This window comes from Protomyctophum parallelum (assembly GCF_964188405.1).
Source record: "Protomyctophum parallelum genome assembly, chromosome: 1".
Lineage (NCBI taxonomy): Eukaryota > Metazoa > Chordata > Actinopteri > Myctophiformes > Myctophidae > Protomyctophum > Protomyctophum parallelum.
Window position 1 is genome coordinate 88242066 of NC_139697.1, and position 12584 is coordinate 88254649.

General features: G+C 43.4%; 1 protein-coding gene across 1 annotated transcript in view; it reads left to right on the plus strand.

Annotated features, from left to right (window-relative positions):
• The window catches only part of nectin3b (nectin cell adhesion molecule 3b), a 32276-nt gene extending 21622 nt beyond the window's left edge, over positions 1–10654 (plus strand). Inside the window, exons 5-7 of the mRNA XM_083760390.1 lie at positions 114–265; positions 3260–3902; positions 10528–10654. Coding sequence (XP_083616516.1) covers positions 114–265; positions 3260–3902; position 10528 — 796 coding nt within the window. The 3' untranslated portion in view covers positions 10529–10654. The remainder of the gene's footprint in view (positions 1–113; positions 266–3259; positions 3903–10527) is intronic.
• Positions 10655–12584: the final 1930 nt, after the last annotated feature.

The following is a 12584-nucleotide window of genomic DNA, read 5'->3' on the forward strand; positions in this document are numbered from 1 at the left end:
AACTGTGATAATGTTCTGCTGCAGACTGGTATCAACCAGACAGTGCATATTGTGTACATCATGCATACTGTGTGTGTTTGTGTGTAACTGAAAGCGTTTGATGTGTATCCCAGACTGGACGGTGAAATGCCAGAAGGCGTTGAAGTGGTCAACAACACGTTGCTGTTCCTGCGGCCGCTCCAGCGGAACGATTCGGGGGTTTACAGGTGCGAGGCTGCTAATGACGTAAACCTTCGCAGCAGAGACGTACGCATCCTAATACAAGGTGAGTCCGAATGCGGTCTGTAAAACGGCTGACTGCATTCCCCCTCCCTCAGGAAAGAGCCGTGCAAACCCATTGGCAGAAACGCACATGTCATCCCGGCGAATTGTTGTACATTACATCATACTTACAAAAATGCAGAGTTGAGTTACATCCAGATAATACACACCCACAGCCTATCGAGACTCTTTCCTGCTATGATTTGTGCAGATTATTTCCGGCCCCTTAGATTTATTACTAATTACAGGCTGATTCGCATTGATTAACGCCAGGTCTCCAGATGTTCAACAGGAGAATTTCAACCAGCTAAACCCATCTGCTGATGTTTAAGTCGACCACAAGGCACCACCCTCCTCTCTCTTTCTCTCTCTGTCATTGTCTTTCTTTCGCTCTCTCTCTCCTTGGCATGTGATTGTGTTTGTGCATTATGAGCATGTCCCCAAGGTGTTGTTACACTCCTCTTGCCTCTGGAATCGCTCCTCCTGAATGAACCTCTGAGTATGATGTGATCCTCTGCTGCATCTCTCTCTTCTTTTCACTCTTATTTCTGTGTTTGTCATGCAACGATAGGCAAAAGCCTCCAGCCTCAGATGATGTCCCAGATTCATAAAACATTCACTAGTTCTTTTCAACTCTTATTTATTATTTATCATCCTTATATATTTTTCCTTTGAGATGAGCTGTATGGTTGTGCGCAAGTGTGCATGTACAAGATGCTGCTCTCCTGGGTGTATGTGTTATTTTTGCATACGACTATGCATGGTATCATAATAATTTAACTAAAAACCACAATCTTATGATGTTGCCGCAATAAATGTGACTCTTCCGCTTATACAGCTGGCTTGGAAAAATAATTTGCAGGACCCTGGCACTTTTCCATGACTTCTAACATCCTTCCTATTATGTGTGTGTTGAGTTCCCTCTGCTCTGGGTGTTGTCAGCCTGATGCCGACAGTTTATTCTGAAGTTGGTTTCCCGCAAGGCCTTGTCGTGCCTCATTAAGTCAGCTGTGCTACACCTTGTGCTGGACAACTAATGCTGACTGTGTAGTTCATAGTAGAAGTGGGTCAAATTTGACGTGTAAATACCAAGGTTTCTTTTAGGCTAGCCTACGTAGGTGTCTGAGCGAGCTGGGATTTTCCCACGCTCGAAATAGTGCAGAATGCCAGAAGGTTTAGACGATGATGACGTAAAAGAATTTGGACTCAATTCATCATACCTTTTCTGTGCATTAAATGATGTGCGACTGTCACAGACAGCGAATACACCGACTCAGAATCCAATCTAGTCTTGTTCTTTTCTGCATTGTGACAAACGTGTAATGTCAGTGACATGATTTATTCAACTATACTGTCGATAGTCATTGGCTCTCAATGGCACTCTGCAAAAACTCATGGGAACCTGGAAAAAAGAAAATTCATCAAGCCATTGTCTTTTAGACTGTCTTGTTGTAAGCGCTGCAGTCAAGTCATATTTACATATTTTACAAGGGATAGAAAACGTACAAGTGGAAGTCAAGCCATCCGAAATAAGGCACTAGTGATGGAGCAACCATGTGGAATTGTTTGTTTGAACAAGCGCAAGCGTATGTAAAATAAGTCCTAGAGTTTGATTTAAAGGGCCTTTTGTTTATAAAATAAAATTAAACATGCATAATTACACATGAAAGTCTTTTATTCTTTGTCCCGATTTCTTGATAGACTTCGTCCTGTGCTCCAGTAACATACACTAGAAATACCCTTCCTCCTCCTTCATCAGAACCCCCTTTTCCTAATCACATTCTCATTGACAGGTTGTGCATCTGCAGTTGTTGTATATACTCATAACTGCTCCTCTAAGGCACTTATGAATATAGTGGCAGGACATTAAGGGTGCGTTCGGAAATGCGCACCGGGAGCGCACTCGCCTATTAGTTTGCATTGCACAGTGCGCTCAGTGTGCTATTTCCGAACACGCCCTATAAGTGATTCTAATAGTGCAAATTGCCATAGCATTATTGGGACATCATGAAAAGTTAGCATTTCTTCAACTTTGCATTTCTGCTTTCAAAAATCAACGTCAAAAGATGAGAGGAAACTATTGTCGGAGAGATACAACCATGGGAGGTTTTATAAATCAGAAGACACCTTAAAATGGAATGATTGCAATATCCAGTTGATCACATTGTACAACTGAAATGGTTAGACTCTTCTAAACAAAGCAGAACATGCAATGGTGGAAACTGTGACAAGATGCATAACATTTTAAACAAGGTCATAAGACTAGATCAATACAGTAGCATCCAGTGTTCCCTCTAAGCTGTTATGGTTATATTTGTGGATATCTGGAGCTTGCCGTGGCTTCGCGGGACAACTCGGAGGGAACACTGGTTACATCACTGGCCTTTCATAGTTTTCCATGTGTTTATTGAATTGTGTACAAATAACACATTATCGCCTTTGGTTTGCTTTTGTTTAACCTTGAATTTTACTGTGATGTTTCCATGCAACGTCACATTAACTAACAACGTTACATTAAATAAAATGGCACCCTCCTTCAGTGATCACAGACTTTACGTTTATGCATCAGGCAATGGACTTGAATTCCATCCATTTAAAGGGATTTAGTGTCCGTTTTCTCTGCAATAAAACAAATAAATACCTAAAGCAATTAGTGACTACATCTTTCTACTGAGGGTGACCAAGTGCAGATCTGCAGAGATGACTAAAGCATGCACTGTTATTATAAACATAGAGACTTAAAGGATTGTTTATTTCGGATGTGTTGCCAACGCAAACCAAAGGCTATCGTAAGCATGTAGTTTAATTCTCGGTTAGTTGAGTTGATGTTAGTGTTTTCATGTCAACCAACCCCTTCTTAGTGAAAATGCTGATGTAGTTGGCATTGACATTCTCTACTCTTCTGCCTGTCCATCCCTCCCCTCCCTTCCCTCCCAAATTCCTTTCTCCCTCTTTTTTTCCACCCCATTCTACTTCCTTCCCTCCTTCCCTCCATTAGATCCTCCCACCATGCCCTCCACCATTACCGCGCCTGTCCTATCGGGCGTTGCCTCCACCTTAGTGGACGATAAGCGCCAGGTCCTCCTCAGCTCCCCAACGCTCCAAGCCCTCCCTGAGAGCAATCTGGGATCTGTAGTGGGTGGGGCTGTGGGCGGGGCCTTGTTCCTGCTGCTGCTGCTGTCTCTCGGAGGCATCTGTTACCTGCGGAAGCAGCAGACCTTCCACAGCAACTACTATGCCAAGCAGTACTTGGGCCCGTCCGACCTCCAGAAGGCACCCGCCACCCAGCAGCATGAGCTCCACCCGACCAAGACCGGCAATGGCTCCTCCCACCAGGACAACGACCGAGAGGAGTGGGGCAACCACGACGGAGAGGAGTACTCTCCCAACGGCTACACCAGGGCCATGAGGGAAAGCGGTCACCACCACCAGAACGGTCACCATCATGACCGCCATGACAAATTACACTATTCCAGTCCACAGCGGACTAAACATGCCCGATACCCTCCTCCTTCTCCCAAACCTTCTCCCAAACCGCTGAGCAACAGCTCCCCCTACGTTTCGGATGACTGCTATGACAGTGGTCCCGATGGTGACTACGTCTCCCATACAGACGGTTCGGTTATCTCCCGCAGAGAGTGGTACGTTTGACCCACTACCACTTAAAGTCGTAAATGGATACTGTTAAACCAAGGAGATGACGACCACAGGAATTGGAGGGATTTCATCTATTATTTGGTGGGGGGGGGGGGGATTTTTCTCTCCCTTGCACGCACCCACACACTAGAACTGTAGTTTTTAATCTGTTCAAGATGCCTGGTTGATACTTGATTTTTTTTAAATATATATACATTTCATTCTTTGTGTGGCCAGAGTGGACTGCCAAACTATATGGACCCAAGGCAAGACAATGCCCTAATTGCGTGTTGAAGGGTCAAACTAGCAGGTTTGTGTGTTGGATGCTGGAACTAAAGCACAACACACATGCACTACTGTCTGCTTTAGTTCAGGTAATGGTTAATGAAGGATTGGCAGTTTACTTTGAATTATTGGTATACGTCAGTTCATTTACTGAAATCACGTATCTTTTTTTTTTTACCGTCTTATGTTATGTGTGTGTGTGTGTGTGTGTGTGTGTTGCTAAAACTTGCACTGATTTGCTTGAGAAATCTTGTGCTACCCTCTAATTATAGTCTACAGCCACCTGTGTCAAGCTTAAAATACACCAAGCCAGTGGTCGGGGGAAAACGGCAGGGTAAAGACAATTTGAAGTAGTCTGCTTGTTGTGTTGGCATATTTTAGACTGAAGTCCGGCCTCAACAGAATAACGGATCACGGGAGCTTGGCTCAAAAACATAACCGAGGCACAGCTGTCACCTGTCGGTCGAGTTTAGTGTGGTGCTCTGGTGGCGGCATTCTTCATGCAGAGAATTTTCAATCCAGTTGTTTAAATGAGGAGGCGGCCGTAGTGAGTGTTTGGTCTGAAGGAATCACTGCTGAGTTTGCTGACCCGTGCCAATGTGAATCCCCAGCTGTTCTGATGATCTGTTTGGTTTATTTTGGCCTAAAAGGACCATACCACTGCCATGTGTAGCCCATTAATTGACTACAACTCGTGGTATGCTTTACCATTCATTTCAGTACGGTTAGAAATTAACTTGAAACATGCGTGAGGCAGGTATTCGAACATCGGGGACTTTTTGTGGCCTTTATTTTTTATAGTTTGTCAACATTACATAGTGTAGCGTATTTAATGACGATGAAACTGCACGTTTATTTGAAAAGTGTTCCCGAAATTAGTCCCTGGAGAAAAGATTGTTTGACGAATAAAATTCAGACACCCGTTCGTTCAGTGACAATATCAGTTGGAGAAGCGGATACATTTTAAGGTTATTTCATCGCCTGAAAGTATGGTCCATTTTAATATTTAGTTAAGCTGTTGGCGGTGCCACAAATGATGGTGCAAAAAAGGCATCATGTTAAAGACACGTGTGTGTGTGTGTGTTTGGGAGGAGGGTTGCAATCACTACAAGCTGCAATGATGTGGCGCTTTGTCAATTTGCCACTGGTCAATTTGATCTGTGATGTCGTGGAAATGTCCTGGAAAATGATGCCCTAGAAAGTACGAAGAACCTTGAGAGAGTAATTCAGTGTCCTCGGCTCCTATAGGCTGTCGTCCCCAGGAGAGCGGGATGGGAAGAAGAAAAGATAAGACTAGCTGAAATGACAGTGGGGGGGGGGGGGGGGGGGGGTGAATAGCCACTGGGGGTCTGCCTCAGCCTGTATGCTGCTCCACTCAAATGTAACTACAGACGTCATTTGTCACACAGTCTGGCCTTAACATACAAACTCACTGGGAAAATGCTGTCGTTAATCGACATGACAAAACACAAGTTGGTCTCTTACGTCTTTCTAGCTTAAACACTGCTTATTCTGGGCATGTCATAAAAGGCGAGCATCTGGCAAAGAAATCCAAACTACAAGCACGCAACACGGCACGTTGTGAGAGAACTGATGTAGAGGGGAAAATGACCAGAGCCCTGAAGCACTGTATATAGGGTTTACGAGAGTTTGTTTGTTTTGTTTTGTTTTGTTTTGTTTCATGCTTTGAAGAAGATTAATTCATTTATTTTACATAGCACTTGTGGTCCACTAGAATCTAGTGACTAGATAATATGCACCTGCTGCTGTCTAGCAACAGATTATTGTATTTGTAAATTCTAGAGTATCTGTTTAGCTAGGCCTTCAGTAATAGTTGCAACTTAGGTTCCTAGTCGGGGGGGGGGGGGGGGGGGGGGGATAATAATTTGTTCCAACAGTGAATCCATTAATTCCTAGTATCCTACCAGAAATACTGTAGCTGGTTGCCCTTTACTTAAACCTCATACAGTAAATGCAGCGAGGGAAAGATCCTCATGTTCAATGAGATCTGTCTCCGTTTTTCTTTTATTGCACAAATTGGATGTATTTGAAAATCAGTAGGCCTACAGTATATGGTATCTGATATATCACATCGTAATTGCACTTGCAAATAAAATTATAGGTGGTGTCTGTAACCACATTTAATTTCTAGCCCTCTGTGATTAGGTAACCGCAGAAGAAAAGACAGATTTGTATTTCATGTAGTAAAAAAACACTTGTAGATTTGCATGGAGAAGAAAACTCAACAGTATTTCTTTTTTCACATGCACAAGTGTTTTGTGAGTAGGTGCCAACCATAATGGTATGATCAGATACAGTATTTTTAAATGCCAAAATGTTTATTGTATGTATTACGACAGTAGTGTATCAGACATGGTGTTATTGGCTAATGAATGACAACTGAAACACCTTTTCAGACTAGCCTGAAGTAGAGAGAAAAGATTCCTTAGAACAATTAGATATCCCAGAAACTGTTTGTGGAGTGGAGTTTTGTTTTTGTGAGGAATGAATTGAGCACTAGCATTTTATTTGAATTTTGAATTCAATTGCAATCCAAATACTTAAATGTATGTGGTGGTGTCATCTGTGAAGCACTGTTGAGTACAGTAGAATTAACCGTTATTTTAGTAGGACATGTTCAGTGATAATGGATTCAAGTCAGAATAGACATGCTGATCATGTTCTTTATTCTTAATAACAATGAAATTTCGAATTTGCCAATATTATGTTTGTCATTATCGCTGTTGGCATTATCTCTGGGTGTTGGTTGCAAAGTCTTGGAAGGGAGTCATGAATTAAGTTCTTCTGCTTGGGGTTCAGAAACATGAACACTGGTGCCTTAGAAACCCAGACATTTTAATTTTGGTTATTTTGTTATTGTATATCTTTTTTTTTTTAAGGTATTTAATGATGGGAACATGTTTTGGTTGGCTTCCAAGAAATGCGTTTGTCTTGTCTCTTGTCCTTTTAGAGTATTCACTACCTTTGGTCTCTGAGTTCCCTCAAGACATTTAACTCGTCTATGCCATATCCATTTCTGTGTTCTTGACTCGTCGTTATGTCACCAATTAATTTGTCAACATTATTTGAACGGATGAACAAGAACAAATGCATGCAGATACTCCAGATAGTCAACTAAAATAACATGAACGATGGTAAATGCTGTACTTACTGTAGCTACATTTGGTCTGCATAACAGACTGCGTAAGAGTGAAGGGTTAACTTCAGTCTCACATGAAAGCACTTTCTCCTTGTGTTTTGTATATAAATAATTAGTTTAAAAGTTAAAATATATATATATCACACAGCTGTATCAGTAATGACAATGGCACGTTATTTTGTAAAGAGTTTTGAGATACTTTTGTTCAATAAAGCACCTTAGCACCTGTGAGTTCTGTTCCCGCTGAATGTTTCCCAGCTCGGTGTGCTTCTAGAAATGACGTCACCTACAGTTCTCTAAAAGCCTGCTCCATGCTTCAGCGTGTCGTGAGACAGAAATAACCTTTTCAGCTGAGAAAAGAAAGCAATGCGTCGACACCTAATTCAGTTGAAAATATTATTTGTCAAGGGACACACTTGTCATCAAGGCATCAATCAGCCTTTAACCAGTACCCCCCCCCCCCCCCCCCCCCCCCCCCCCCCACACACACCTCCTGATCCCACAGGGAGGTATATAAAAGCATCGCTGTCGGGTGGAATCCTTGTTTGTCAAAAAAATCAATTCAATGTAGATAATGATCTAGTCATTTGTTAATACTTTCATTGGTTCAATATCTAGATAAAAACATTGCGATGCGACTCATTGTAGATCGCATATCTTTGCTACTTTTATGTGACACTGACTGTAGTAGGGCATTAATTGAAATGTGGAAATGCAAGGTTTCTGCATGATGACGGGCAGCAATATGTTTCTTCATTTGTCAGAATTGGATTGTATGCTTCACTTATCTCCAGAGTGTTTCTCTCCTCTCAGCAGAATGCTTCCCCTCCCTCCCTCCCCTGCTGTTGTCCTGTCCTGATTTTGTGTTTCGTGACAGGACAGGATTTCCCCTCGCTCTCCACTAAAACAGCTGGTCTCCTTTGTGAACCCCCACCTATCGGACCCCATGCCTTTTCTCCCTATATCTACCAGCTGGTAAAAATTTAACGCTGAGTGTTTGTCTGAGGCCCAAACGTCCCGCTCTCTCTCTCTCTCCAGCCCATTGACTCTGTCCCCATGGCAACAAGCTCATCAGGGGCTGGTGACAGAGGCTGTCTTCTTGTAAGGCTTTGCTGCTGGTTCTACCTGGCTGCGAAAGACGGAGAGTGGAGACGGGGGCTAGTGGAGCTGAGGGCACGGGCCTGGTTAAATGACAGAATCCACTGTTTGGTTTTGGACGTGTCCCTTTTGTATAGCCGTGGCGGCTCTACGGAGCGCTCTGCTGAGCTGGGAAACGAGAGACAAAAATGTCAAATTGACCTTGGCATTGTTTAGCACCGGAGTCCTTCCGCTAATCATGAAATGTGTTTGCAATCAGTTCACTTCCATCACACTGTCGTTTCTTCAATAGATCTTATTGTGGCCACAGCAGTTCTTGCTGTGACCTTGAAACGGAGCATGCTCAGTCTGGAGCCGCACGCCAGCTTGTTCTGACGAGTAAGGGCAAAGCAGCTCTCTGCTAGCAATGACTTTAATCAGCTAGACCTTCATTTCTTTTGAACCCCCATTCAGAAGTCAATCCGTTTGACTTGACACTACAAATACACAACGGAAAGGAACAATTTCGCAGGCAGCAAAGGAGGATACAATCTGGTTGTGTGAGGAAATTCTAAATTGCCACCCTCAGAAAACAGGATAAGGCTTGAAATAAAGAGAGAGAATGGGGGGGGGGGGGGGGGGGGGGTATTTTGGACTATACCTACCCTATGCAAAATACAAATGTGCCTGGTTCATACTGATCCACTGATCCCTACCATTACATCGCTATCTGTTCCTTGAGACTTCTGTCTCGTTACTTCGACTAACACTATGATGAAAATATTTCACCAATAAAAACATGTTAGGGAGGGACTAGTGCAGAGGAGATCCAGTAGAACTAAAAGACAAGTCATTTTATGCATTCGCAATGCCTCGCATTCGCAAAACAAATTTTGAGCTTGTTGATTGGCTATTTTCTGCGAAGAGATTTGCTGTTGAGGACAAGAATTGATGAACTTACAGCAGTATAGAGCCTTGGGTGAAAATATAGAAGGTTTAAGTAAATGGATGCATTTCTACAGCTAAAGCCTGTGTGTTTTGTTCAGGTAAAAAAAAGTAGGACAGCGTGAGTAATGGCTTTCTTTTTGTCATTCAGTCTGACTCATGACTCATCCAAAAAGTTTGTTGTCATGGTTATCAAAGAGGGAAGGTCTTCAAAGACATCTTCTGCTTAGTTTAGGCTCTTCCTGCCACTGCCTTGCTGCAAAGTGTGATCTACCACCAAGCTATAACGGCTAAATCCATTACAAACTATGGCTATGAAGGGCATGAGAGTAAAGAAATGTAAGTCTCGGGGGCTCAACTCTAAAGTCCCAGCTTGTTCTGCATCATAATTAAGATGTTATTTAGGATTCTCCTCAGCAAATTATTGATTTTTTTCTTCCCCCTCGTTCCACCTCAATGGCTAAAGCAACTCAAATTGACCGTCGTCACACCAACACCCCCAACCTTATGTCCTCTGCTTCTTTCAATGCCCCACAATCACAGTCCTATTAACACACTACCTGCCCAAAGGATTATCCATCAACCACAGTTGATGTAATGGCTCCTGATTGGCCAAAGCCTGTTTTTTGGGGTGGTGTGTAGTTTAATACATGTTAATCATGATTAATCCTAATCTCCTCTCGGTGGGGGGGGGGGGGGGGGGGGAGACGACACAGGGGATAAAAACAAGCATATGGTCTGACAAAGTCAACTTAACGGCGACATGATGGTACACTGAGCTCCTCCCGCAGAGGGCAGAGGGAGGCGGGATGATGGGAGATGGAGGTGTAACGTAACGTGAGCAATGCTCAGCGGAGAGTTTGACCAAGCTAAACACGAGCACCAGTGAAGGAGGAGTATACTATACCCCCCTCTTCCCCATCCCCCTCTTGCACCGTAGAGCTGCCGGGCACAGCCATCAACCTGCCATGGGCAATACACGTCAGTTACGGCTCAACACTCGCCATGAAACACTAACGGAAACGTGGGGAAGACATTCCCCGTCATTACTGTCTGTGTTACCGGCGCGTACATGTGGTCATCATGTGTCGTTTGTCATGTTGTTTGGTTTCTTCTGTTGTGTGACATTTAAAATACATTGCTCCTCCTTTATTCCACCCCAGACCAGTCTCAACAGGAGAGGTCAAACTCCGTCGCTGTGGTAGGAGCTGTGATGGGTGCGGTCTTCGCTCTGTTCCTCATTGCAGTCTTCACCATCGTCATCCTCACTGCCCGGAAGGCCCCTCCCCCTGTCTTTACTGACAAAGTGTGAGTCCCACAAATAATTCATGCTGCAGAAAATGATCAGCTGTTTAATTAATGCCATATTGCATCCATGACATTAACTGAATGGATTCCGGTGGATGCTTCTGTTGGGATTCACGCTGTGCTACGATCCATTGTCCAGGAAGGTTATGGTACAAGGTTGAGAGGTGGCAGGTAATTGCTGTCTTGGCAGGGAGCCCTTATCCTATTTTGCCGTGTTTGTTTCCATGCAAGACCTGCACTCAGGTTAATGTTGGTGTCTGAGGCCAGGGCAGAGAGAAACTTCTGGATTAAATTATTTACCTGGGAGCTAGGTCACACACTGACTCCTCCTGGGATTTGTGTGTGCGTGTGTGCGTGTGTGTGTGTGTGTGTGTGTGTGTGTGCGTGAGACTGTGCGAAAAACTGTGTTTCTCTCTGTATGTTTGCATGACTGTATCTGCGAGGCAAGCAAGGTGGAGTTTTTAATAAATGTAATGAATTTGATGAATTTCCCTATTAATGTCTTCAAGTACGCATACATCATTTTGCGTGTGTGCTGTTTTATTTCTTAATTCTAAAGCTTTAATTCCCTTTGAGATGCACACATGGCTGGTACAGCAATACCTCCCCGTTCCATGTGAAATATGAAAAACCAATCGGGGTCCTGTAAAAAATATCAGTGTTACTGCGTTTCACAAAGGATAACGTTTATTTAGCATGAGTTCTAAAATGTTGACATTTAAAAAATAATGAGCCTGCAACTCAAAAGATATCCTCAAATTGTCCGTAAGGTTCTAACAATGGTCTATTTTTGGTGCTGAGGCTATATCCTCACTTATCCAGAGGCATGCATCTATAGTGGTTTGCAATTAATCCCAACACAAATTCCTTGTATTTTCAGTTTAATACTCCCATCGCGCTACAGTGCCAAAAAAGAACTGACCTACAACCACAATGCATTATTTCTGGCAAGCACTGTCGTACTACGGAGTATAAATGCAACCCTGAATGGATGTCCCCGTGGGACGACAGGATGCAATCTGCCCTCATCCCTCTCTGTCACCACACAGATATGAAAGCCCATTTTTATAATGGATGTGGGGCAGCGTGCAATCGTGAATACATGAGCTGTAAAGCCACAACCCCATCGAGTGAGAAAGTAGCAGAACCACGATGATGATTTCTGACTGCATAAAAGGCTCACGAGGCAATGAACGCACGTCCAATGTTGGGAATCAATAGCTACTGTATGATGATGACATCACTTTATGAATGGCTCAGGTCAATATCTAGGTCTCAGCCCCATTTAAACTAATGAGACGGTGAACTCTGGCCTCAACCTCTTACTTCGCTTAAATTGAGGTCCCTCTGTGAAGAATCTTAGCGGCAGCGTCCATTACTCATCCAATTTATTGTTACTTTATGTAATTTGCTGTAGTATGCATGTCTATATCAACCCTACTCCCACATGAATATGGCTATTTAATGGGAAATACTCCTTTCACGGCGTACTAGAAACGACAATTGGATTAGGGCCTAAACTTTGAAAATGTAATGGAACAGATTAAGTAAGCATTGGTCAATTACTATAATGTCACAATTCTAATTCTCATTTTCCTGTCACTGCTGTCTCTCTCTCTCTCTCTGCAGCATTGATCTCCCCCCAACTCACAAGCCCCCTCCTCCCTATACCGAGAGACCCCCTGCCATTCCTATTGGAGTCCATGCCTCACAAGTGGCGTGGCTGTGTCAGGTAATCATCTCCAGCACACTTAAACACATAAGGATGTTCTTAGCCGGTAGAGAAGAGAGATCACTGCCAGCTTTTAGAGACAACTTTTGCTATTTATAGCCACGCCAGAAAGAGTCTTTCACCCTCCAAAATTAAGTGAACTGTGTGCGTTTAAAAGAAACCCCACAGCTCCCCTCGTTT